Raw genomic sequence first — 27,333 nt, 5'->3', positions numbered from 1 at the left:
TTGGGTAATACAAAACAAAAAGCAAAAATCAATTTGGATGTGATTGAGCATTGAGGATGTTCTCATGATAAGCTAAGTGAACGAACCCTTGAGGTGTGATAATTTACTAAGTGAACAGTCTAAAATCCTTTAGTGAATCCATTCTACTCACACTCATGGAGGAGGGTATAGGTGACGTATGCAACTCCATACACATATTTATCTCCATTATTTTTACCCATAATCACATGGGTATAATCTAATTGGTCCCTATATAGAAAGGGGAGCTTGGGTGATCAGCATCTTCATAGTGAAGGAAAATATTCTGTGTAACATGACAATAAGAACTCAGAATAGTATGGCTGCTGTTATAAAGCGTTTTTTTTAATGAACCACATACGGTTTGCATTTTCAATCAATTTGTCCAGGTTGATGCTTTAGCTTTGCGTCCTAGGCCTGGTGCAGCCAGCCACCAAATCATCAGCAGACATCTTGTACCCTAATCAGGGTTAATTATACCGGCTCCCCGAGCTGCGTTCTACAGGAAACATCTGGAGAGCGTGCGGGAAGTGAACCAATTATCAAACAACCAACAACAAATTTCGCTGAGGCTGCGGTGAGAGAAAGAGACTGCTGTTCAAGAGCCGGGATGACTTCATATGTGTTTCAAAATAGGTCTGAAAATAGAACTGGTGCACAGGTCACCTCTTCCCAGTGAACAATTTGTACTTAGGAGTGCCAACAGGTGCAGCAGCCGCGAGAATGGGGCACTCAATGATCACGGAACGCGCTTTGCCCTTGTGTGGTAAAGCCATGGGCTCAATGCAATGGCAGCCCACCAACTGCTTATAATTCCTGTCCTTTTCTAATCTGCCAAATTGTTAGACTGGTGAGAGCGAAATTAAAATACCCGGTACTTCCAGGTATGGAGGAACATGTCACTCGCTAACTAATGGTGGTGATCACATGGGGGCAGAGAGAGAAACAGCTCTGTGTAAGCTCCAAGTCCTGCATGGACAAACCACGGGTTCCCATTGTGTATCCATGAAAATTTGTGTAATTATTATTCATACGATCCCACAGTGTGATCATGCCATGGTCCCAACACACATTCGAAAGTGTTACTTTCCTACCTAATCATTGGAATGCAAATAATCATCATCAACCTTCGGAGTCCTCTACTAGTCCCCTCTTTCTAAAAGCTACCTACTCCTCCAGCCTTCAGTGCCTGCATGCAAGGACAGTAAGCAAAGAAAGCCTAACTTAATGCCGAACTTTAGTTTGCTAAAATCCCCTTTGGTAGAACTCATTGGGTCTACAGGGTTACGTTGAACATCCTTGGTTATGTGATGGATGATGGGTTCTATGAAGCTCTTCATTGTTTATTCACCCGATCCCTTGCTTATGGTCTTGCATTGTATAAGAGGACATTGAGAGACCCCTTATTCCAGGGCTGGGGTGGGGTAAAGAGGAAGAGCAGGGGCTAAGAGAAGTATTTCGTCAGGATAATGAAGTGGAACTAAAACCCTTTTATCAAAAATTTGCAATCAGGCAGGTCCAAGCAATGTCCCTTCTGCAATAAAATAACCATCACCGTCTTCTTTCTTTTTCTGTCCTGGTCAATCTCGGGTCCTTTTGATTGGCCTTGGCAGGGATGATGAAACTCCTGCACGGGCATGGAGTTCATTCAGGCCCAGCAGCTGGGATGGCTGATGGCTTCCTATGCTGACCTGTGCATATGCAGATACAGAAATCAGGCAGGTAAGTATGTTTTATTGCAGAAGGGACCTCACCTGCCCCATCGGCAACAAAAAGCTGCCTGAGTGCAAATTTGTGTCATTTGTGAAAGGGTTCTTTCTCCAGAACACATTGGTTGTATGATGCAACATTTAATGTACAATGCTGCGTAATATGTTTGGCACTATATAAATTATATAAATCCTGTAATATATAGAAATCCATAATAATAATATTAATAATAATAATAGTCAATAAGCATTTTAAAATATACCCCAAGGGTATGACTGTGCCAGGTGCTCCAAACCCCAAAAAGAAACTTTTTCTCATTTTGGAGAAATTTCTTCTCATTTCCTACATGACAGGAAATAAAGAAAAGTCCACCTAACAGGACAAAAATGGCAAGAACAAAACCTGATGGTGTTTAAAGCCTTCCCAATTCAAAGTGAGAAAGAAAAGCTTTAGCATTAAGCTAGGTACACACTTCCAATAATTATCGTTAGAAAACGAACGATTACGACTGATCAACGATTATATTTGAACGATCCTATTGTGCACAATTCTGTACCTGCTGTAACGATACAGTCGTTCAAATATAATCCACCAATAGTGTACACACGCTGGATAGAATCGTTAGAACGATGCAGGAAGTGACATGTAAAGGAGAAAGTGTGAAGAGTTTGCAGAAACATGCACGATCACTGAACAACCATACACACGATAGATAGCGAACGATCGCCGGCCAATCAGATCCGCTGTGACGGTCGTTCATTTCCAACGTCAATCCTTGTTCGCCGGAGTCGTTGGTCACCTTTTTTTGTGAACGATTTTCAGCCGATCAGTCATTCATTTCCAACGATAATTATTGGAAGTGTGTACGCAGCTTTCGATATACAGTACTTTGAATGATTAGGAAACATCATACAGTATATTGTATTTACTATTCCTATTATTATTATATTATATTTAATACTGTTATTATGTATTATTATTTTATACCATATTATCCATTGATTTTATATTGTATTAAGTAACCACCTTGTATCAATTTTCTCCCCAGTCCCTTTTAGCTGGGCGCACCACTTGGCATTTTTCAGTGACCACCCGGCTATTTTTGTGTAATTACTGAAGAGGTGGGTCACAATACAGGGGCAGTCACCCACCTACAGCTTCTTACCAACCGGCTTAAAAATATATATGGGTTCAACACTCTGCATATTCACTTTTTATTTTCTTCTATCCAAAACAATAAAAGAAAAGAAGAGTATTCCATTCTATGGGGTCTGTTTATAAAGCAATGAATCTTCCAGGTCTGTGTGTTTCAATGGCAGTCATTTATTCTCCAGCAGGAAATGTTTCAGTGAACGTCTTTATTAATAGACCCCATGTGTGACTACTTTTATCTCAGCAGTTCCCGATTATAAATGCAGAGAGATTGCTAAATACAGACAGCCACTAGATCAGCCTTTCTTAACCTTTTTAACATGGGGGAACCCTTGAGATAACTTTCTGGTCTTGGTGAAACCCGGGCTATAATTACTATACTCACACTATATTAGTGTGGTGGTCAGAATGTCCCTTAAGACCATTGGGAAAAATGTCACCCTTACAGATAGCCAAAAAGCTAATTGGTGTCACTTAAACAGAGACAAATTGCTCAAGGAAGCCCCAGCCACCTCTAAAGGAACCCTGGTTGAGAAACATTGCTCTAGGCCAGGGGTCGGCAAACTTTCATGGCCAATAGGCCATTTCCGGGTTGGGCTGGGGGCACACTAGGCCGGACTCTGAGTCCCGCCATAATGGCTCTGCCCACCACCAGGGAATGCCCCCTAAAGTGAAATCCCTCACCTCCGTATGCATTGCAAGGGGAACAACAGCTCTGGCAGCTCCGGTAGTTCCTAACCCCCACGGGCAGATATTGTTTTTGCAACTAGGTTGCCAAAAACAAACCCCCACCCCTGCACACAAACAGGGAACATTGGTAGCAGTTGTGGCATTGCATAATGACAATGATTGCTTCAGATATAAAGCAGTGTACACATTTCCTAACAGGCCGGTAACTGCCATACAGCAAAACATTTAGGAAACATTAAATGCCTGAACATCCATGACACAGATACAGAAGATCGGGGAAAGGGACACAGGTTTCGGCACCGTGAAAAAACACTTGTTGAACACAAGAGGAAATGTGCAAATTTCGGCTGGTTGACTTTTATATTCACTTCAAAAGTTTGAGCTTAAAAAAGCATCCTAAAGGTGTAAAGGTAGACATAAGTACCTGTTGCAGTGGCTGGCAGGTTCAATTATAAACCGTAAAATGACATTACAAATGCAGAGATCAAAATTCACATCTGAATCTGATGGAATATGTAGCTATTGTATTATTCTATGCTTATCTGTGCTACATTGCACATAGGGGGTATATATATATATATATATATTATATGGCACCCCTGAGATGATCCATTCTTACATTTGACATAACTATATTGCAGAATGGCAAGCACTCATCACCCTCCTACAAACTTCCATTGTTTATACAGAAAAAGGCAGAACAACGCCCCCCCTCCACACCATCACCACCAATTTTGTCCCATAAGCAACCAAAACATTACCAGCATCTGCAAATATGTTTCAAACTTTCCATTTTCTTTTAAATGTTCGAGTTTGCTGTTACTGACTCTTACAAGTCACCAAGTTTAAAATAAAGACCCCTCCTTATAGTAAAAGTGACACAACAAGTGTGGTATATACAATTCTAATGTATATCACTAGTAAGTGGACAAACAACAGAGAAACAATATAGCAAGAAAAATTGTAACATTGTAATGCATCTGGGTCACATGACCACCAATAGCTGATGGCATGGGGAAAAATTAACCAAACGGGTCAATGTAATGGTGAGCACCACCAGGGACCGGGCTACACTAGAGCCGCACGCAGGCATCCAAAACCGACTCATCCGACTTATGAAAATAGCGACCTGCTCAGAATCCAGAACTCACAGAATCATGAAGAATCCCAGAAGCATTGGAGAAATGCCCGTCGGTCCTTGAAGATTACCAGCGGAATGTTATGAGATGAACAGCTGGTCCGAATAGGTCATCTGTGACAATCCAGAGGGTGCCGGAGGAGCGGAACACACAATGCCACAATGCAGCAGCCTGACAACAAGCAGACCGCGCATACATGGCGGAGCCTGGCCACCAGGCCGTAACCCTCCCTTCTCGATGGAATTAACGATAAATGGGTGACCGCTGTGACTGGTTATCAGCAGGGATAATAACATGTCACATGGTGTCTTATACAGAATCCCAGAGTGCTCAGCTGAATCCCCCTCCTGCTGTGAGCCATGGCACGCTTAAAGAGCCAGTGACGGTGATGTGCAAGCTGCAGGAGTCAGAGGGTGCGGTGTAGGGTGAATGTGATGTATTCTGGGGTCATCGTTGTGTCATTCACATCAGCTGCTCTCAACAGTCTCAGTACTCGTTGCAGAAAGAGCAGGGTTTCCCCATCACACTAACAGGGACAAATGACCATCAGGAATGATGCTAGCACTACCAGGGGGATTCTAATAAATGGGTATTTGCCCCATACTCACCAGAGGGCAGGGGTAGTTTCTATACTGTGGGCGCACATGTTGCAAAGTTCAATTGATTTTGCTGTCAACCCCTTTAAAATCAAAGCAATATCTTGCAGGGATCATTTGATACGAGGGGTTTTCTGATCGAAAACAATGATCGGGTCAAGCAGTACTCACCTCCAATCAATCAATCAAACAGAAGTGATGACAAAAGAGGAAATAGCAATACAAACAGGAATTCCAAACGTTCCCTCTTACATTCCATAACAATAAAACAAACATTTGTCATTATATATAAAATCTGCTTGCCTGAAAACCCAAAAATAAACCTAGGGTGTCGATTTATCAGTTTTTTTTCAAGTTTGGCAGATTTTTATGGTTCAAAATGTTTTTATTGGGAAAGTTTACAAAACAGAAACAGTGAAAACATTTAACATTTTATATCTGGTGATTCAATACAAAAAAATGACATAAATTGCACATAATTTAAATCTTATGTAAGAAATGTGTGAATCTTGGGTAGAAGTTGTGAAAACACTGACCCCAATGTTACATATGTATACCTGACCTATGAAATAATAATAATAGTGAAAAGCTTGTATACTGTGCCAGGGAATTTTTAGTTTACTCACTGAATGAGATGAAGCTATGCTGACTTTCTTTGTCCACTTGCAAGCGGAAACCCTGTGTGATTGGATATTTCCAAGTAACTTTTCATGAAATAGAGATTAAAATAAATAAATAAAACTAGTAACTAGTAAATAAAATAGGTGAATATTTTATGGGAAAGTGAACATGCTATACTCCTATTGAATGTTAACACAGTTGTCCTACACTACAAAAAACACTTTCATCAGATTTCATGCTTTGGGTAATACAAAACAAAAAGCAAAAATCAATTTGGATGTGATTGAGCATTGAGGATGTTCTCATGATAAGCTAAGTGAACGAACCCTTGAGGTGTGATAATTTACTAAGTGAACAGTCTAAAATCCTTTAGTTAATCCATTCTACTCACACTCATGGAGGAGGGTATAGGTGACGTATGCAACTCCATACACATATTTATCTCCATTATTTTTACCCATAATCACATGGGTATAATCTAATTGGTCCCTATATAGAAAGGGGAGCTTGGGTGATCAGCATATTCATAGTGAAGGAAAATATTCTGTGTAACATGACAATAAGAACTCAGCATAGTATGGCTGCTGTTATAAAGCGTTTTTTTTAATGAACCACATACGGTTTGCATTTTCAATCAATTTGTCCAGGTTGATGCTTTAGCTTTGCGTGCTAGGCCTGGTGCAGCCAGCCACCAAATCATCAGCAGACATCTTGTACCCTAATCAGGGTTAATTATACCGGCTCCCCGAGCTGCGTTCTACAGGAAACATCTGGAGAGCGTGCGGGAAGTGAACCAATTATCAAACAACCAACAACAAATTTCGCTGAGGCTGCGGTGAGAGAAAGAGACTGCTGTTCAAGAGCCGGGATGACTTCATATGTGTTTCAAAATAGGTCTGAAAATAGAACTGGTGCACAGGTCACCTCTTCCCAGTGAACAATTTGTACTTAGGAGTGCCAACAGGTGCAGCAGCCGCGAGAATGGGGCACTCAATGATCACGGAACGCGCTTTGCCCTTGTGTGGTAAAGCCATGGGCTCAATGCAATGGCAGCCCACCAACTGCTTATAATTCCTGTCCTTTTCTAATCTGCCAAATTGTTAGACTGGTGAGAGCGAAATTAAAATACCCGGTACTTCCAGGTATGGAGGAACATGTCACTCGCTAACTAATGGTGGTGATCACATGGGGGCAGAGAGAGAAACAGCTCTGTGTAAGCTCCAAGTCCTGCATGGACAAACCACGGGTTCCCATTGTGTATCCATGAAAATTTGTGTAATTATTATTCATACGATCCCACAGTGTGATCATGCCATGGTCCCAACACACATTCGAAAGTGTTACTTTCCTACCTAATCATTGGAATGCAAATAATCATCATCAACCTTCGGAGTCCTCTACTAGTCCCCTCTTTCTAAAAGCTACCTACTCCTCCAGCCTTCAGTGCCTGCATGCAAGGACAGTAAGCAAAGAAAGCCTAACTTAATGCCGAACTTTAGTTTGCTAAAATCCCCTTTGGTAGAACTCATTGGGTCTACAGGGTTACGTTGAACATCCTTGGTTATGTGATGGATGATGGGTTCTATGAAGCTCTTCATTGTTTATTCACCCGATCCCTTGCTTATGGTCTTGCATTGTATAAGAGGACATTGAGAGACCCCTTATTCCAGGGCTGGGGTGGGGTAAAGAGGAAGAGCAGGGGCTAAGAGAAGTATTTCGTCAGGATAATGAAGTGGAACTAAAACCCTTTTATCAAAAATTTGCAATCAGGCAGGTCCAAGCAATGTCCCTTCTGCAATAAAATAACCATCACCGTCTTCTTTCTTTTTCTGTCCTGGTCAATCTCGGGTCCTTTTGATTGGCCTTGGCAGGGATGATGAAACTCCTGCACGGGCATGGAGTTCATTCAGGCCCAGCAGCTGGGATGGCTGATGGCTTCCTATGCTGACCTGTGCATATGCAGATACAGAAATCAGGCAGGTAAGTATGTTTTATTGCAGAAGGGACCTCACCTGCCCCATCGGCAACAAAAAGCTGCCTGAGTGCAAATTTGTGTCATTTGTGAAAGGGTTCTTTCTCCAGAACACATTGGTTGTATGATGCAACATTTAATGTACAATGCTGCGTAATATGTTTGGCACTATATAAATTATATAAATCCTGTAATATATAGAAATCCATAATAATAATATTAATAATAATAATAGTCAATAAGCATTTTAAAATATACCCCAAGGGTATGACTGTGCCAGGTGCTCCAAACCCCAAAAAGAAACTTTTTCTCATTTTGGAGAAATTTCTTCTCATTTCCTACATGACAGGAACTAAAGAAAAGTCCACCTAACAGGACAAAAATGGCAAGAACAAAACCTGATGGTGTTTAAAGCCTTCCCAATTCAAAGTGAGAAAGAAAAGCTTTAGCATTAAGCTAGGTACACACTTCCAATAATTATCGTTAGAAAACGAACGATTACGACTGATCAACGATTATATTTGAACGATCCTATTGTGCACAATTCTGTACCTGCTGTAACGATACAGTCGTTCAAATATAATCCACCAATAGTGTACACACGCTGGATAGAATCGTTAGAACGATGCAGGAAGTGACATGTAAAGGAGAAAGTGTGAAGAGTTTGCAGAAACATGCACGATCACTGAACAACCATACACACGATAGATAGCGAACGATCGCCGGCCAATCAGATCCGCTGTGACGGTCGTTCATTTCCAACGTCAATCCTTGTTCGCCGGAGTCGTTGGTCACCTTTTTTTGTGAACGATTTTCAGCCGATCAGTCATTCATTTCCAACGATAATTATTGGAAGTGTGTACGCAGCTTTCGATATACAGTACTTTGAATGATTAGGAAACATCATACAGTATATTGTATTTACTATTCCTATTATTATTATATTATATTTAATACTGTTATTATGTATTATTATTTTATACCATATTATCCATTGATTTTATATTGTATTAAGTAACCACCTTGTATCAATTTTCTCCCCAGTCCCTTTTAGCTGGGCGCACCACTTGGCATTTTTCAGTGACCACCCGGCTATTTTTGTGTAATTACTGAAGAGGTGGGTCACAATACAGGGGCAGTCACCCACCTACAGCTTCTTACCAGCCGGCTTAAAAATATATATGGGTTCAACACTCTGCATATTCACTTTTTATTTTCTTCTATCCAAAACAATAAAAGAAAAGAAGACTATTCCATTCTATGGGGTCTGTTTATAAAGCAATGAATCTTCCAGGTCTGTGTGTTTCAATGGCAGTCATTTATTCTCCAGCAGGAAATGTTTCAGTGAACGTCTTTATTAATAGACCCCATGTGTGACTACTTTTATCTCAGCAGTTCCCGATTATAAATGCAGAGAGATTGCTAAATACAGACAGCCACTAGATCAGCCTTTCTTAACCTTTTTAACATGGGGGAACCCTTGAGATAACTTTCTGGTCTTGGTGAAACCCAGGCTATAATTACTATACTCACACTATATTAGTGTGGTGGTCAGAATGTCCCTTAGGACCATTGGGAAAAATGTCACCCTTACAGATAGCAAAAAAGCTAATTGGTGTCACTTAAACAGAGACAAATTGCTCAAGGAAGCCCCAGCCACCTCTAAAGGAACCCTGGTTGAGAAACATTGCTCTAGGCCAGGGGTCGGCAAACTTTCATGGCCAATAGGCCATTTCCGGGTTGGGCTGGGGGCACACTAGGCCGGACTCTGAGTCCCGCCATAATGGCTCTGCCCACCACCAGGGAATGCCCCCTAAAGTGAAATCCCTCACCTCCGTATGCATTGCAAGGGGAACAACAGCTCTGGCAGCTCTGGTAGTTCTTAACCCCCACGGTCAGATACGGCCGGAAACCCGGGTTGCCGGATGGCATTAGGCCGGAACGAACTACCGGCTAGGCCATATCTGGCCTAAAGGCCGGAGTTTGCCGACCCCTGCTCTAGGCCATATAAAGCAGTATACAATGTCTTGCATTCTCCCATAAAGTCTGAATGGAGCTTGCAGAAAATATCAATTCTCAGGAGATACGATATAACTGACTATGGAAAGAAAATGTCCGTTTATCAGGCAATAAACGCTTTAAACCCCATTTACGAGATCCCTCGTTATACCTCCAGCATAAATTGGCCCTGGTTGCAGTAAATGGCTTTGGAGTTATTGTTCTATTTTCTCTGTTATGATCCATTAGGCAGATATAGTAGCGGATGAGTATCACGTATCTGCATTTATAAATAGCAAAGGATTGGCTGCCTGCAGAGCTGCAAGTGCCAAGTCATGGGGACACGGGGAGATTTGTTAAAGGGAACCTGTCCTGGAAGGAGGCCATTGCTGAACATGCTCCTTGCTTAGCTGCATCGGGTTTTAGTAACTGAGGACTGCTTGTGTTTTATTGGGGAAACTTTGCTTCACTTCCTGACCTGGACAAACAGGAAGTGAGAAAAATCTCTCAAAAGTAGGAGGAAGTCACCATTGCATACATGAGATTTACTTTCTAGTCCTGATTTGCTGGCAATTGTAAAGGTTTGCATTTCTTACCACTCTCTGGCCACAGGGACTCCCTGTTGAAGTCCAGACAGGTAAAACAATTTTACAGGGGCTCTAGCCCTACAAAAGCTGGTCTTATATAAAGCCCCAGCTACATAAAGCAAGATAAAATTGACTAGACTATGAAAAGATAAAATAACTGCAAATTTCAGTTTAAATCAAGATATTTGCCCCCTGTAGTACTTCTATTTGCCTCCAGGTGTCTTCAGTCTAATGGCTGGAATCATTCAACCACTTCCTCCAAGCCCAGGTTGTCATTGACCTTCCACCGGCCTATGTCTGGGCAGTGAATGGAGAAGCAGCACAGTGATACGCTCATTTCCCTCTGCCCTCCCCTCCAAACTGCATTGAATTCAAGGAAATCCAGGTATTCTTGTCATTTATTGATATATTAATGATTACAGAGCTGCTTTAATTGCACTTCACCCTTCATTACATAATAATTCTGTTCTGTTTCTCCTATGTTTTCATAGTTTCCTCTGCGTGCTTTTCCTTGTCAATAAACATTTCCTGGCTGCGGTAACCTGTTTGACCATTATATAACAGTCTGGATGACTTCATGAGAACATGTTACACTGGCTCCATTGTCAGATCCCCTCCCGATGATGTCACAGGAAGACCATGACCACATAGCAATCCCACCCGCTGGTCAGGGGCGACATCTTTTCTGCTATCTGCTGATATATCATGTGCAGGGCTCAGAGGTCTGACTTCTCTTGTCAGATCAGACATCCAGGGCCGACTGACTACAAGTCTGCAAACCCCAAGATTATTTGGGCTTGCCAGATGTATTAGGGTGGAACTAATGCTGCCGTGCTAGGATATCTCTGCCCCGGTGGCCGGATGATGATGACTTGCTCAGTTATTAATGTGGACATTTGCACGGACACACCCGGCTGTCTCCAAAGCGTTATTTACTGCAGGTGACCAAATAATATTATACATGAAAAACAGCTCAAAAGGGATTATGTTTCAGGAGACGTCGTTTAAAGGCCCAAAAAAGCTTAAAGAGCAAAACCCCCCCCCCAAAAAAAAGTACAAAAAACCCCCAAAACAGTACATCTCTGCTATATATTTTCCCGTATACAGTGGCTTCAATAAGTATTCAGCTCTCCTTCACTCTCGTCAATTTTGTTATGTTACAGCCCGATGCTACAATAGTTCACATTCTTTTTTTTTTCTACATTAATCTTCATTCATAATCAAAAAGTGAAAGCAGACATTTAGGTAAATGTATTAAAACTGAAATCTCACATTTCCATAAGAATTCAGAACTTTTACTTAGTACTTAGTTGAAGCACATTTGGCAGCAATTACAGCCTCAGGTCTTTTTAAAGCGGACCTTAATTCATTTTTTTGGGTGCAGCACCGAATTGGTTATCAAGAATGAATAGGAGTGCAGCGCCTTCCGGGCTACCTACGTCACGCATCCCGGGAGGCTCTGGGTGCTCCTTCTGCACATGCCCGAGAGCGGGGCAAGAGATGTGTATCTCATGCATGGGCAGTGAGATCAGCTCTCTCTTTTTTCAGCCTGGTGGGAAATTGGGTGACGTAGCAAGAAGACAAGAAAAAGACGGAAGAGAAGACGGGTGATGGGGGGCGCCCAGCCCTTCCACCACGATGAAGAGGTCTTTTAGTATGATGCGGGACCGGAGGGTCTGCGGGATTAAAGGTAAGTGTGATTTTTTTATTTTTAGTTTAGTTCCGCTTTAAGTATGATGGAACAAGCTTTGTCATTTGGAACATTCTTTGCAAACTCTCTCAAGCTCAGTCAGGTTGAATGGGGACCGCGGATGGACGGCCATTTGCAGGGCTTTCTGGAGATGTTCGATAGGGTTCAAGTCAGGTCTCTGGCTGGACCCCTTCTGTGTTGTCTTCACAGTGTGCATTGGGTCATTGCCATGTCTGAAGATGAACCTTTGGGCCAGTCTGAGATCCTTGGCACTGTGGAACAGGTGGACTCCAATGGAGTGGGAGGCACCTGAGCTAAATTTCATGTGTTGTTGGAAAAGGTGTAAATACTTATGTAAATGTGACATTTCAACTTTTTCTTTTATTAAATTAAAAAAAAAAAAAAAAATTATATACACGTTTGTCAATATGGGGTACATCAGGCTGCAACATAAAAAAGTGAAGGGGGTCTGAATACTTTTGAAGTCACTGTATTGTCTCTTCAAAATGCTTTTTTCTGAAGTTTGGAAAAATCCAGTAGCTTTTAACTTTTTGTATACAGCTGACAATTCTGCTTCTGCAGCACTAAAGCCGCAAGGTTTTCCAATCACAGGTCGAATAATTTGGAGCTGTCCATCCAAAAATGAGGGACAACTGGGGAGGAAACAGGCCCTCCAAATCAGGAACAGCTGGGAAATATGAAGGTGGAATTGGAATTGAATGCAATGTGGGTTGATGGCAAACTCAGTCTGAATCTGAACAGTCTGATCTGAAATACTAAATAAACAAAGGCCATCCGCAGCATCTATTTCAACACAACTTCTCTTTCATAAAACCCTGAGGTTACACAGTCCTTATTTTGCAACATTGGTACAACGGAAAAGAAGCAGAAGGAAGATAAAGTGATGGCAGTGCATGAAAACCATTAGCAGTCATTATTTGCTTTAGGTACTGAAACCAACTGTGCTATTTCCATGGTGGTCATAACACATCTGCCTTACATCACCCATTACTTAGACACTTTGTGATTGCTTAGATGAACCTAAATATAATTTTAATGATTTGAGTGGGGCCTGTGAAGTATTAGACTGGAAGTCAAGTCTGCAAATGATATAACTGGTGGGCACAAAGCCAAACTTTTGGCTGTAATGTATTTGAAATGTATATATGTTCGTCAGCTGCAGTGGAGCAATAGTGGAGCTGAACCTGAGCTAAATTGGAGCAATACCGGAGCTACACTGAAGTCATACTGGAGCTGAAATGGAGAAATATTTGAGCTGGACTGGAGTGATAAAAAGCACTGGACTCCAATGCCAATAAATATCATTCTTTTTAGTGCATCAACCATTACTTTGCCCCGAAGTAGGGGGATTTTTTGTGGCCCCCAAAACTCATAGGCTTTTTCTGGTGAATAAAAATAAAATCTATATCTAGGCTCCAACTGGATGGGAAATCTCTCCATTTGGAACACTCATCAATCATGCCACTACAATCAAATGCCATTTAGTTTAAGAACCTTCCCTAATGTGGTAGTGACAGGATGGATGGTCTTCTTGGCCTTTTTTGAGAAGCTATACTGTCTCTATAGCATGAGTTTTTACCTCTTCCCTTGCTTTGACCCGCACTCTTAACATTCTCAATATACCCCTGAAGAAGGCGAAACGCATCGGGTAAGAGACATTAGGCTCAGTGTCATTAATAATACAGGATCATTGCTGTATAGATTATGGTCACAGAGTATTAAATAGGACATGACTATATGTTGATTATGAAACAGCATAGGAATATCAATATAAAGACTATGATCACAGATCCTATGAGTGTTAAACAGGACATGACCTAAGACTGTACTTACTATTGCATATGTTTACTATTACTATGAGTGTTTATGTTTTTCAATACATTTCATTTTGCCGAATTGAAACCCCAACTCTATCTGTACTTTTTTTATCCATGGCCAGGTCTGGCATAATCCATGGCCAGGGCTCCTCTGGGTTGTAATTGTAATGCTGGCGCCATATCCTGGAGCAATGGTGCTACGTTGTACCATCAAGCCTCCCATGAACCTGTGTGTTCCATCTCACCTTCCTGCCCCCCTGATCTCTAATGCTGCTTCACCAGTTACCAACCTTGGATTGTTCCTGACTATGGCTGCTCGCTGCCTACCTCAACCTTCAACTTGTCTTTGAGTCTTTGCGCCGTTGAACACCAAGGGTTTGCACGTCTGATACTTTTTAGGGCTCAGACCCCTCCACAAGTTATTGCAAGTGTCCCACATGTGTGTAGATCTTGTCTGAAAAAAATCCTAAACTCATTCACTGCAAGACAGTGGTTACGAATTATCAATTGGAAAACTTGTCTTTAAAATGTCTTGATCATGATTGATGTCGCTGTAGAGATTTGATGCTTGGACAAGCAGACGGAGAGGCGTTCACTGAATCCAATTAGCCAAAAACTTGTAGCCGAAGAGTTGATTATTAAACGGATGATTGAGCAACACTTAGTGCAGCTTCAGACCTTTCTCATGCATTACCATGCGTTTGTTAACAAGAGTTATTTCACTTATTCCAAGTCAGATTCCCTTTATAAGATTCTTAACTTTTTTAACAATGTGAATTGTTTTCTTCAGGTTAACTAGACTTGTAGCTTTAAAATATATGTACAGCCCTAACGTACAGTATGGCAATGGCCAATGCAATCCCTTTTATCTGATGGGTTGTGGTAATGCACCCAATAATGTGACGTTTTTCTCGCCTTTACATGTTATTAGTGGAAGGCATTGCAGCAAAATGTGGCAAACAAAAAATCAGATATGCACCATATTTGCCAACACATGATCCAGTGCAATAATGTGTGCTGTGGTGCACTACAATACATGTGAATTATTATATAGCACCAACATATTATGCAGCACTGTACAAAGTCCATAATCATATCCCTAGCTGTTTCTGAAAGGGGCTCACAATGTCCCTACCATAGTCATATGTCTTTAGAACAGGCTAAGGTTAATTTTGGGGGGAAGCTGATTAGCTTAACTGCATGTTTTTTTATGGGATGTGGGAGGAAACCCATGCAAACTTGGGGAGAACCTGCAAACTCCATGCAGATACTGTACTGGCCGAGATCCAAACCTGAGACCTAGCACTGCAATGGCCAGAGTGCTAACCACTTAGCCATTGGAACTGTGTTGCATTAATGCAATGTTTCTCAACCAGGGTTCTTCTAGAGGTTGCTGGGGGTTCCTTGAGCAATGAACAATGTGGGCCGGAATAAGTGACACCAATGATCTTTTTGGATATCTGTAAGGTTGACGTTCTTCCCCTTGACCATAGCGGAAATATACTGTGAGCTGTGGATATGGTAGTTATAGTAGGGGTTCCCCTAGACCTAAAAGTTTTTTCAAGGGTTCGCCCATGTTAAAAAGTTTGAGTAAAGTTGTCCTAATGCATTGGGGTGCCATTCAGAATAAATGCATGCAATGTGTTCACATGTGTTTCCATAATACCAACATTACTGCAATGCACTGCTTGAAAAAGAAGTGAATTCATTCATTACCAGTCAGCGTTATCCCTGTCCTGTTGGGGAAATTACTCTGAATTTATCATGATAAAACACTTCTTTTCGATGATATTTCATTTTATGTTGTTCGGGGGTTAATGTTATAAAAGCCTGCCTGAAGGCAGTGAAGTCAGATGTACCTGATGAGTGGACAAGTTGCAGCTGGCTGGAAATATTTGTCATTATTTCCAAAGGCCTATTGAATGCTTTTTTAACCTTTTTTATCCAAAATAAACCTGTCAAAACCTTGAGCAATCCAACCTGAGTTAATAATACAAAAAAGGAATAAATATATTAGGTCGCCTTTAGTGAAAATCAAACTGTAAAATGGCGAGTAGGAGAAATGAGACTGAACAGAGCTTGTGTAACCAGTTTGTAATGTGTGCAGAAAAATTTACAGAGGATTTACAGATTGTATAATACCATTGTGATGTTTGTGATCAGTTTAGGAGATTATTATTATTATTATTATTAATATTAATAATAATATTAAACAGTATTTATATAGCGCCAACATATTACACAGCGCTGTACATTAAATAGGGGTTGCAAATGACAGATAGATACAGGAGGAGGAGAGGACGCTGCCCTAAGGAGCTTACGATCTAAGTAGACATTTACAAAGGTGTCCTATACTATAGTATGATCCTTTACAACCTTGTTGTACATGTATTGTGCAATATTTATTATAATCTCACACTCCTATAGGTAAGGGTCTAGCTGACTCTTCGGGGGTGTGGCCTCTGTTCCACAATTTTAGCTCCTCCCCTGAAGACTTCTGTATTTATAGGCCAATCTAGTCTGCCCACCCAGAGTGTATTTTGTGTTTCTTATAAAAATCACTAGATTATTCATATGTCGTCAGGCTGGTGACACACGGTCTTTTTTTTTTTTTTATTTAATGATCACCAGTGTTAAAGAAATGGATGCTATTGTGTTGACCTTAGCATGCACAAGATTTGGCCAACATAGTGACTCCCCCTGAAAGGGCAGATCCGTGACATGCAGGAATCTTAGTCTTTAGGGTTTAATAACTTTCAGCATCAACTAGGTCATCTACTGGAGGAAAGAAACTACTGCAGGGGACATCCCTGGGGAGGAGGTGAACATTGCAGACAGAGCTGCATTTTACTTTTACACCTCTTGGGTCCCCCTTTAAATAAAAAAAAAAACTTCTTGGAGCATGGCAACCCAGGATCAAAGAAGCCTTCCTAAGACCCACACACTGCTTATCCACAATTAACACTTACATTCTACATACTATTCATTTTTTTTCCATTAAACTGCACTTTTGCATTTGCCTGATTATCATGTTTTGTGCTGAAATAGGCAAGATTGTAAGCTCTGTTGGTCAGGTCCTCTTTTCCTCCTGTGTCCAACTTTGCACCTATTACACAGATTGGTCACCTTCAACTATTATATATTGTACAGCGCTGCAAATTATGTTGGTGCCTTATAAACGAAGGTTCATTATGATAACATTGCAATGGATAAATCAGGGCAATATGTAGTGAGTATATTGATAGGATGTCTCTGTGTACAAACTAAAGCTTTGTGTCTCTGCCCCGGGGCCAACATTCTCCGAACCCTTCACTCCGAGCTCCTTGTTGTTCTGCTATTCTGGGCAGAGATCAGAATCTCATAAAAAGATAATACACAGCTCAGCTTTTATAGACTTGGATTAGCAGTAGTCAGTGTGACATTTTCCAGCTGTTTTATGAACTATAACTCCCATCATTCTGTAGCGATTATTGGATGTAAATCAGCATAACGGGTTATTAGAAAACTGTATGATGGTTTACATGGTATCTGAAATGCTGGATTGGGAAAAAAAGCATTACCTATATTCTGCTGTTCATGAAATTTCTAAGGCTTTATTCCCATGAGTGGGTCCCACAGTTTCCTCCTTGTTTTTTGTTTCACATGTGCACTGCAACACAGATGATTGGCTACTTGTGGTGCTTCTCCTTTCTTAGGTTAAATGACCCAACCCTGAATACTTAAAAGAGATTATAAGTGTGGGGTGTCATAACTTCTATCCGAGCATGGAGCCCTCCAGCCACAATATATAGCCGCACTAAAGCTATGACAACCTCTACATAATCCACTGCCAGCAAAATGAATGATGTGAACCCAGCACATCACAGGAAAGGGGGTCACTTATGCATGGAGCCTGGAGTTGGGCTTTTTATTGCTAATTAATTTACCATATAACGCTAAACTGTTGACAACCCCTATAGTCCCACATGGACACCAAGTCCTGCACAAAATCTTTTACTAAGCAGTGATCTCCCCGGACCCTTTTAGCTGGGCGCACCACCCGGCACTTTTCAGTAACTCCCCACCTGTTTTTATCTGGATACTGAAGAGTTGGGTCACAATACAGGGGCTACCACCCACCTATAATTTGTTCCCATCCCGCTCAAAAAAAAATGCTGGGTTAAACACTAAGTCCTGCACCAAGTCCTGCACCAAGTCCCGCACCAAGTCCCGCACCAAGTCCTGCACCACTCCTTATGTACTAAGCATTCTCGTGTAGTCACCAGATCACCCAATGCCTTTGCTTTTCTATACCTGATTGCTTGCAATAAACAATTGGCTGTGCTGGTGACCATATCTATTCTACTTACCTTCTCCAAGGTCCTCACACTCCGTGCTTAAAGATTTTCACATTTTTGTATGTAAGATTACTTCCCCACAGATCCCCACAATATTCTGTTTATTAAATATACAAATCTGCATGACTACATTTCTCATTTTTCAGAAAAGCTCCACTTTTATCTTTGAAAAGCTGCCCTTAATCTCCGGTCCAGTGACTTTGCCTAGGCTGGGATGATGTCATCTATCCACTGCAGGCAGGAGGAGGCATTTCCTCAGTCTCCTCCCTCCAGTGATGTTGTAACTTTGTAGCAAGTCACAAGGAGAGAAGATTTGCATTTGCTTCTCTTTAGACTACATATGGGATACTATGTTTAAAAGCTGCATTCTCATGCTTTGCTTTATGACCGGACAAGGGTCCCAGTTGTGGATTCTTGTAATGCCAAAGGCCCCCTGTGATATGGGAGTGTGACCCGTATGGGTATGTTTGGTACAGGGGACATGGCGTGGTCAGCATTGGCTGTAATAATGGGATTAAGGATGGGTGCGACATTCCAGGACACAATGTTATACTGGCAATGTGAAGCAAAGCACAGCTGATGTAAATTAACATTCATGTGTCAGAATGAGATGTCCCTGTGGATGTGAAATACTTTGTACTGGGATGGACAGTGATAGCTGCGGGGAGGTGACAGCAGCGTTGTAGCCCTGGGCCACAGCCGACCTGTTACCCCTGGCTAGTCAGGTTCAAACAGGATGGCCCAGGTTAAACGGCCACATCTACAGACCAACTTTAATTACCTATTGACTGATATAAGATAATCAATAGATAGATAATACATAGCTGACTTTTTTGCTTATTAGCTCAATGCTCTTTATTTCTTCCATTAAGATAAAGGAAATGGGGCACCGAGCTAGCTAACAATCTAGCCCCGGATCCTCATATTAAAACACTAAGAACCCATTCACACTTCCCAGATCTATTGTGGTATGTAACATATAGTTACCGATTAAAAAAAGACATTCGTCCATCAAGTTCAACAACATATCCCAGATATAAAACCCTATGGACATAGTGGAACCAGAGGAAGGCAAAAAAAAAACCCGGTACAATTTGCTCCAACGGGGAAAAAATTCCTTCCTGATTCCATGATGATTGTAAGCTCTTTGGGGCAGGGTCCTCTCCTCCTCCTGTGTCACTGTCTGTATCCGTCTGTCATTTGCAACCCCTATTTATTGTACAGTGCTGTGAAATATGTTGGTGCTATAAATACTGTTTAATAATAATAATGAGGCAATGGGAAGTTCCGTGGATCAGCGGTCTCTGCCTTGTTCAATAAACGTCAGATCACTGTTTCCAGAATCTGAGATCATTTCCAGTGACAGATAATTGAATGAGCCTTGTACACACAGCACCTTCCAGTTCCATGAAGAGGGCAGGACGAGCGAGTGACACCCTTCATAGGAGTGCACAGTGATTGTTTCTGACCACCATGGCTGGGGGACTGCTGTACCCATATGAGATTTTAGAATCATCTGATGTATGTATGTAGCTTTAACTTAAAGTACTCTATTCCTTATAAACAGGATGCCAACACACTGCTACAGATCAAAAACCGCACACTTGACACTTTCTTTTACAACCCAGCACCCTACAGAGCAGGTACATGTGTGTTTGACCGTGTGCCAAAAATAAATTGGGCCCTGGGTGTTCTTAATAAAAATGGTTAGCTTTGGTACTCCCCCCACCTCGTAGATTGTAAGCTCTTTGTACAGGGTCCTCGCCTCCTCTTGTGTCTTTGCTTGTACCTGTCTATAATTTGCAACACATATTAAATGTCTGCGCTATTATTATTATTAATAAACAGGATTTATATAGCGCCAACATATTACGCAGCGCTGTACATTAAATAGGGGTTACAAATGACAGACAGATACAGACAGTGACACAGGAGGAGGAGAGGACCCTGCCCCGAAGAGCTTACAATCTAGGAGACGGGGGAATTAACAGGCAATAGAAAGGCTATGTAAACTCAGTTTATTATAAATGCTGAGAAAAAGCAGCCGAGCAATCGGCGTCTCCTATATAACTGTAACTAGTGTTTGTACATTCCTTGTGCACATTGCAGGAATGACATTCTATGTTCTTCATTTTAAAAGCAACATTTTATCAGCTGGGTAGAGTAAGAGATTTGGCCCTGACAGGATTTGACTTATCACCTTCATCGGCTATAAACAGCGCAGCTACTAGCAATAGGGTGTCCAAATGTTGAAACGCATGTTGAAATTCTGCAGATGCAGAAAGAGAATCAAACAAGGTCATGGGGGTATTTGGAGAAACTAAAGAATTAACCCCAAGATGAATCAGCTGGGAAACTTTTGAAATAACTTTCAGGTCTCAGGCAACAACTTCCAATACTTAAGATTCATGGTGCATTATCCTGGTGGAGTGAGTGAAAGCCCATTGCTGGCCCGCAGGAAGAATGTCACCCCTACAGATAGCCAAAAAAGACGTGGTGTCAGTGGTAACTGACCTGAGAGGCACAAATTGCTCTAGGAACCCCTTGTAACCCCTGGAGGAACCCTGTTTGAGAAACTGATCTGAATGATCTCTCTGAAGCCTGTTAGATATCACTGGAAAAAAAACAAAACTCACGCGTTTCACTTTTATCTAATAAAGCAAAAAGCAATATATAAAGTGCACGTGCAACATCCAATCAGAACATTTCTTTTCCTTATCTAGCTACAATGCTCTGGTATGTATTAATGCATTTTTAAGGTCATATGCACGCTGAGGACCTTTATTTAGGATGTCCATACAGGTAGCAAACCTTTGATTTATCGCTCGGTTGGTGAATTAAAATACCAATGTCGCTAGATTAACAATAAGGTGCATTGGCAGAAGGAGAGAGGTCATCAGTGGCCAGAGGTTTAAGGTTGAGGGCAAATTCCCAGGACCCCAAAGCTAAAATGACTGAAAGGCTCTGCATGTTGGGCCCCCACTTCACATTTTCCCAGAGCCACATTTTCTCCATTCTTGTCAATTGCAACCTCTATGTAACAGATACAGCAAAATGTGAACAGAGCATCAATTTATTGGTAGTAGCCGCCTAATAGGCATCGCTGCTCCTTGCAACGTCCACTATAGAATAAAGCAAAAAGTTGATAAAAAGTTACCTCCATTTCCGGTATCTTCAGAGGGGACCAGTGTGACACCAGCAGTCTTTTGTAGAAAAGTCCTCGGAAACTTTTGAAAAGTTTGCAGCTTCCGCAGTTGCTTGTCACTGACTTAGTAGTGTGGTGTCCCTAGGCTGTGAGATACCAGAACTGGGACCCTCCCCACTAAACTAGCCCTGCTGAACCAGAAAGAGAGAGGCAGAGAGGAGGAAGGAGGGGAGGGGAGGCAATCAGTGTTTAAATTTAGACACAAATCTAAACAGATACTGTACTCCTCAGAGGGCTGAGCTGTGCAGAGGGGGTGAGAGTCTGCACTGCTCACCACTGACCTGCCCATACAAGGGGACAAATGTCAGAATTTCCTCTCTATTTCATTGGATTTTCCTCTCCGCCCCAGTTTAATTTTGTTTGTTTTTTTACTAAGTGATGCAACACAGAGATAAAAACTAATGACTTGCAACATCTGCACATGAAGGTCACAATTGTTATTTTACTTTTTGTTATTTAATTGTTTTTTTCAAAGGAAGTCTCTGCCAATCTCTCAAGGCAAACTTTTTGAAATTAGGGAACCTGATAAAATCTGTCATGAAATTGTGGATTCTAGATCAGCCAACCTTAACGACATCACGGACCACTAAATTTATCATTTTAAATCCAGCGGACCAATAATATGAATTTTTTTTTAAATTGTAAAATAATGATCTACCTAATGGTGCTGACAAGGACTGTGGAGGTTCTGATTTACTGATTTTTTAATTGAAGTATTACTATTGTTACTATTATCATTAGTTGCATTATCTTTGGGATTACTAAAGAAATGCAAAATATTGGTTTGCATTTTCTCACTCATTATGGGTTTATTTCATTCCAATAGAAGACCAAACAAGAAATGATAGTTATCAAAGTCAAACTATTTGCTGCCATTAAATATAACAGGTAAAGAAAATACACAAGTAAGGACATACTTACCTAAAAGAGCATCTGAGAAATAAACAAATAAAATAAAACAATGGGATGAGAATCGGTATTGGCGGAGTGGGGTGACTGTTGTAATGTTGGAAACAATACTGAAGCGTACGGCTCGGCTCATACAACTTAATACTACACTGACGTCACGCTGCACCTCCATTGTTTTTCCGTCTCTAGTACAGTTCATGAATTTAGTGCAATATAAAGGCGAAAATTGTCATTCGAAATTTGAATGTTTTTTTTGTTTTAATAATAAAACATAAACATTGCAAATGTCCACATTTTTCTGTGGACCACTGACTGGTGACCGCTGTTCTAGATGAATGATTCAGTTGCAGTATAATTTTTGGAAAAGGTTTGAGCCAAATTGCTGCGGCCCTGGGTGATTGCACCCGAACAGCCTTTACCCCTGCAAAGTTTGTTGTGCAAATCTGAACCTGCTGGTTCAGGTTTTTATGGTTTATGGTAAATCCTCTCTTTGCAGTGACTCTTTAGACCTGATTTATTAAAGCTCTCCAAGGCTGGAGAGAATACACTTTCATCAGTGAAGATGGGTGATCCAGCAAACCTGGAATGGATCAGGTCCAGGATTTAAAGCATTTGCTAACAAATAGCTAATGACTTTTAGGAAATCCATTCCAGGTTTGCTGAATTACCCAGCTTCACTGATGAAAGTGTATTCTCTCCAGCCTTGGAGAGCTTTTATAATTCAGACCCTTTGTGTCAAGATTTCTGTCCTCACACTATATTTAGTGGTTTTTCTGATGTGTGAGGGTTCACACCCAGTTTATGTCATGTATAAAACTCTAGGCTTTAATATTTTAGGCTTTTAGATTTTTATAGCTGAGCCGCCCTATTGAGCAGGGGAGATAGCTTGATTTTAACACTTATATGTTGTTCCTCCCAGCCTGTGAGTGCAAGTATAAAGGAACAGAGAAACAACACAGTGCTTAGTTCACTTCTCTGTCACTTTGATCCTTTCTCCTATCAGTGTGCACCTTGTGGAACAGCACAACTGGTTTGAACCTTTGAGCTGCTTCCCCCTTTCCCATCCAAACTAAAGTCACATACTTGTAAAATAAATAAATGGATGCACTAATGAATAAAGAACAGAATTCTTTTACATCTGCTTGGAGTCCAGTTTTACTTTCTAAGCACCTCTTGCCTTGGAGAGCGTTGGAGATGTTGGCAGCAGTCCATGGCCCACATGGTATCAGACTACAAGGGTAACCTCCATCAGCACTTTCTATTCAAGTTATCAGATGTCACTCAAGATGACATCCAAACATTCTGATAGCAACCACAGAGGAGATGAGAATTCGTTGTTGGTTATTCTCAGAATCTGACTTCTTGGGCTTCATATCTCCTTCCTGCCACATCAATCACTGGACGGCCCCAGGGTTTGAAGGCCTTCGCTTACATTTTTAATTTTTGCATTTTTTAAGTTTTGGGTAGATGAGGCAATGGTTTAATTACAAAGTGGGAATCCATAGCAATCGTATTTAGTGGGGAAGGACAGGGCAGATATACCACCTGGCTGTGTAGGCAGATGCCTATAGGGGCAGTTAGCTGCAGACTGCACCATTGTAGGTAGGATTTACTTAGTAGGGCATCCCTTGGGTGGCTCCAGTTGTCAAAAGCCAACCCTTGGGAGAGGTTTTTATTTTCCTGAAGATTTATCTCCAATTCTTGGCCTAATATCATCTGGAAAGGAAGTGAGAAGAAAGAAACTTTTACACCGGGACAATAGGTGAGGTTGCAATCTTCTAAAAGAGACCTGGGTTACCTAGACCCGTAAAAGGTGAGATTTTCATCTTCCCAAAATATCTCTGAGATATAAGAGGAGTAAAGCTGCGTACACACAAGTGATAATTGTCGTTGAAAAGGATCTTTCACAATCCTTTCCAATGACAAAGTAATGAATGATGCATGAATGAGTGCTGTAACAATCGACAGGCACCCCGCTGTGCTCTCTCCCCTTCACTTCCAATATGATCATTCGTTGTTCCTGGATTTGATATGATGGATCTTTGAGCGACGGGCGCTGTACACACAGAAGATTCTCGTCCCATATCAGCCCTGAGACGATTATCAGACGAGATTCACCTGATGTGTGTACATAATCTATGGATTCCATCTTTGGTGGACAAGAAGTTGCCACGTGTCCCACTTGTCCCTCGTTGACCGTTCACCAGAACCCTACATATTTTTTTTTCACTGTGAACGTTGGCAGTGACATAACCGTACTTCTTTGGACATCTAATGGAATCATAATGATAGGACCCCCACTCTTCTGGATATAGAATGGAACAGGAGTGGTAACATCCAATGGAGGATGAGAAGACAAAATCCTAAAAGATGGAAAAGATCCAGGAACAGCTAAGGTGAGCTGGAACACAGCCAGGATCTCCTGGAATAAAACTGTTGTTTCTTGCTGTTTTTTTGTAAAAAAAACAAAAACAAAAAATAAACAAAAACAACTGATCCAAAGAGAGTCCTTTTTTTTTAATACAACTTTTAGAACAGCCCCCAAATTTGCCTTTCCCTTCCTACTTATTATTCTTGCATTTTTTTTTATTTAAACTTTTTATTAGGTTTGTACAAGGAAAAACATACAATGTATATAGAAAAACATAGAACTCAAACAAACTCGTTAGCAATACATACAAAAGAACCATAAATAACAATAACTAATACGGCATATTTCCATCAACCAGATCAATTGTTTTTTGCATTTCCTAACAGTCCACTAAATAACATGAAACACTAGTATTGAACAGTATAATATATTATTATATTATATATTATATTATTATATTATATATATTTATATTATATATAAAAAAATTTTTTATTTATTATAATAAGGGTATCCAACACAACTAACATGGGGGTTCTTGCATTCTTTATCTTTGGATAGATAAGGGAACAGTTACAATACAAATTGGAAATCAATGGAAATTAAAGTTTTGATTTACCTCTAGGCACTTCACATTTTTTCCATCATTGGTTATTTAATCATCTCTTATTTAATATTTATACACATATTACTACCTTTCTAGTTATATAGAATTACACAGTTCAGCATACTTTACCTACGTGCTCCAGTTATCAAATACGTCCTTTTGAAGGGTTAGGTGAGGTTTTTGTTTCCTGTCCTGGAGATTTACCTCCAATTCCTGCCCTAATGGTGGAGAATAATTTAAAGAAGCTTGTAAGCCTCCTAAACCTTAAACTAATTTAAACTATATCCACCAAAATCATATTTGACTTTACCATTGACCCCAACAAGTTTCACCAAATTGGGGAACTTTAACTCAGAAATTCAGTATTTCTGGAAAATAAAAACTTTGATTTTCCTATTATTAGCATACTTTTTGATTTTCAGCCCACAGCTGTAAGCCTTCTGTGTGGCTGAATGTGACAGAAAATCCAATTATTTGTCACCGGAATAGGAGGTGAGATGAAATCCTTATCAGTTGGTTCCCTATTTGTAGGGTTTTCCCCTCACTTCCTGTTGTGCCATCGGGACAGAAAGTACACAGCTCTGGCGCACAGTACAACACACATCTAGGGGCCCCTTTCTTTGCTGCAGTTTCACTTTCATTTACAGGTCTTCTCCGTGTCCCCACCCAATGACTGGACATTGATGAGCTCCCTGTCACTCTGCTCTCTCCTCCTATTAGTCTGATCCATGCTCCCTACTAACAGCAGGTTGATACCTATTAAAATGTTGGACTTGCATCTAAAAATATTACATTCAATGATCCATTAGGGATTACAAAGCAGCATTTATTTGTGTATTTCATATCTGCATGGAGTTCAGAAATAAACAGTAACCTTAAAACATTTTGAGCCGTTACAGAAAAAGTAATAATACATAAAAGAGTACAGGAAAAAAAATGTGTGTAGGCTTTACTGAGAGGAAAATGTGTGCAACGCTTGTGATCATATCAAAACTTCCGATGTGAAGGTGCCTTGTACAGCCGCAGCACGCTGCAAAGAGGAAGTGAAAAACTCGCAGGTGGCCCAAAACTACTTACTATAATAATGGAGGCTTATATATGAGATGGGACTGAAGGGAACAAAAGAGGGCTCCAGGCCACTTGTAACTATTTTTGGGAAATCAGATGTATCGGCATACAGGGGCCCCTGCAGAGCCCATAGAAAAGAAGGGGCCACTTATAAACTTGAATCGGTATTATTGGTTCTCTTTCTTTCCAACTAACCAATGAAGACTTTCTAATTATTATTATTATTAATAATTAAACAGTATTTATATAGTGCCAACATATTCCGCAGAGCTGTACATTAAATAGGGGTTGCAATGACAGACAGATACAGACAGTGACACAGGAGAAGGAGAGGACCCTGCCCCAAAGAGCTTACAATCTAGGAAGTGGGGGAAGTATATAAGTATATAAAAACCCACCAGCCCAACCAGACTATCTAGTCTAATCTACCATCTCCCTCCTTCCAGGGGCTTTGTTACCGGACAGAGGTGGCCTGATCTGATCAATACCTTCCTCTACCCAACACCTTATCATGTCTGCATGGTGAGATTTCATAGATTTAAATAGGGATGAACTCTTACGCTAGAAATACTCAAAGAACAGCCCTATTCAAGACTATAGGGGGATGCACTGCCATTACCAGCACAGGAGAATATTTTGAGGAAGAAGAGGCGAAACAATAATCTTCCAAGTTGACTCTTTCTCAGTGTGCCAATCCTTGCCCACCTTGTAGGTGGAAATGGAAGGATCTGGCAATCTTACAGAAAAAGCCATAATACATAGCCCTTTCAGAATACAAACTCACTTTAACCCATAGCTAAGGAACCAATTGCAATGAACTGAAGG

At 40.9% G+C, this 27,333-nt stretch overlaps 1 protein-coding gene across 3 annotated transcripts in view; it reads right to left on the bottom strand.

Moving 5' to 3' along the window:
- RCSD1 (RCSD domain containing 1) overlaps window positions 1–21,836 on the bottom strand; it is a 45,639-nt gene extending 23,803 nt beyond the window's left edge. For 2 of the 3 annotated variants that reach the window (XR_011918990.1, XM_072398384.1), the window contains exon 1: window positions 21,506–21,836. Coding sequence is in view for 1 of the 3 variants with exons in the window: in XM_072398384.1 (XP_072254485.1) it covers window positions 21,506–21,511 (6 nt within the window). In the remaining 2 variants the exon portion in view is untranslated. Of the gene's footprint in view, window positions 1–3,461; window positions 3,466–21,505 lie in introns of those variants that run through there. The other variant, XR_011918991.1, reaches the window with a different exon arrangement.
- Between the last annotated feature and the right edge of the window lie 5,497 nt (window positions 21,837–27,333).

The sequence above is a fragment of the Pyxicephalus adspersus genome, chromosome 1 (assembly GCF_032062135.1).
Source record: "Pyxicephalus adspersus chromosome 1, UCB_Pads_2.0, whole genome shotgun sequence".
In the NCBI taxonomy this organism is placed as follows: Eukaryota; Metazoa; Chordata; class Amphibia; order Anura; family Pyxicephalidae; genus Pyxicephalus; species Pyxicephalus adspersus.
This window is presented reverse-complemented; position numbering and strand designations above follow the sequence as displayed.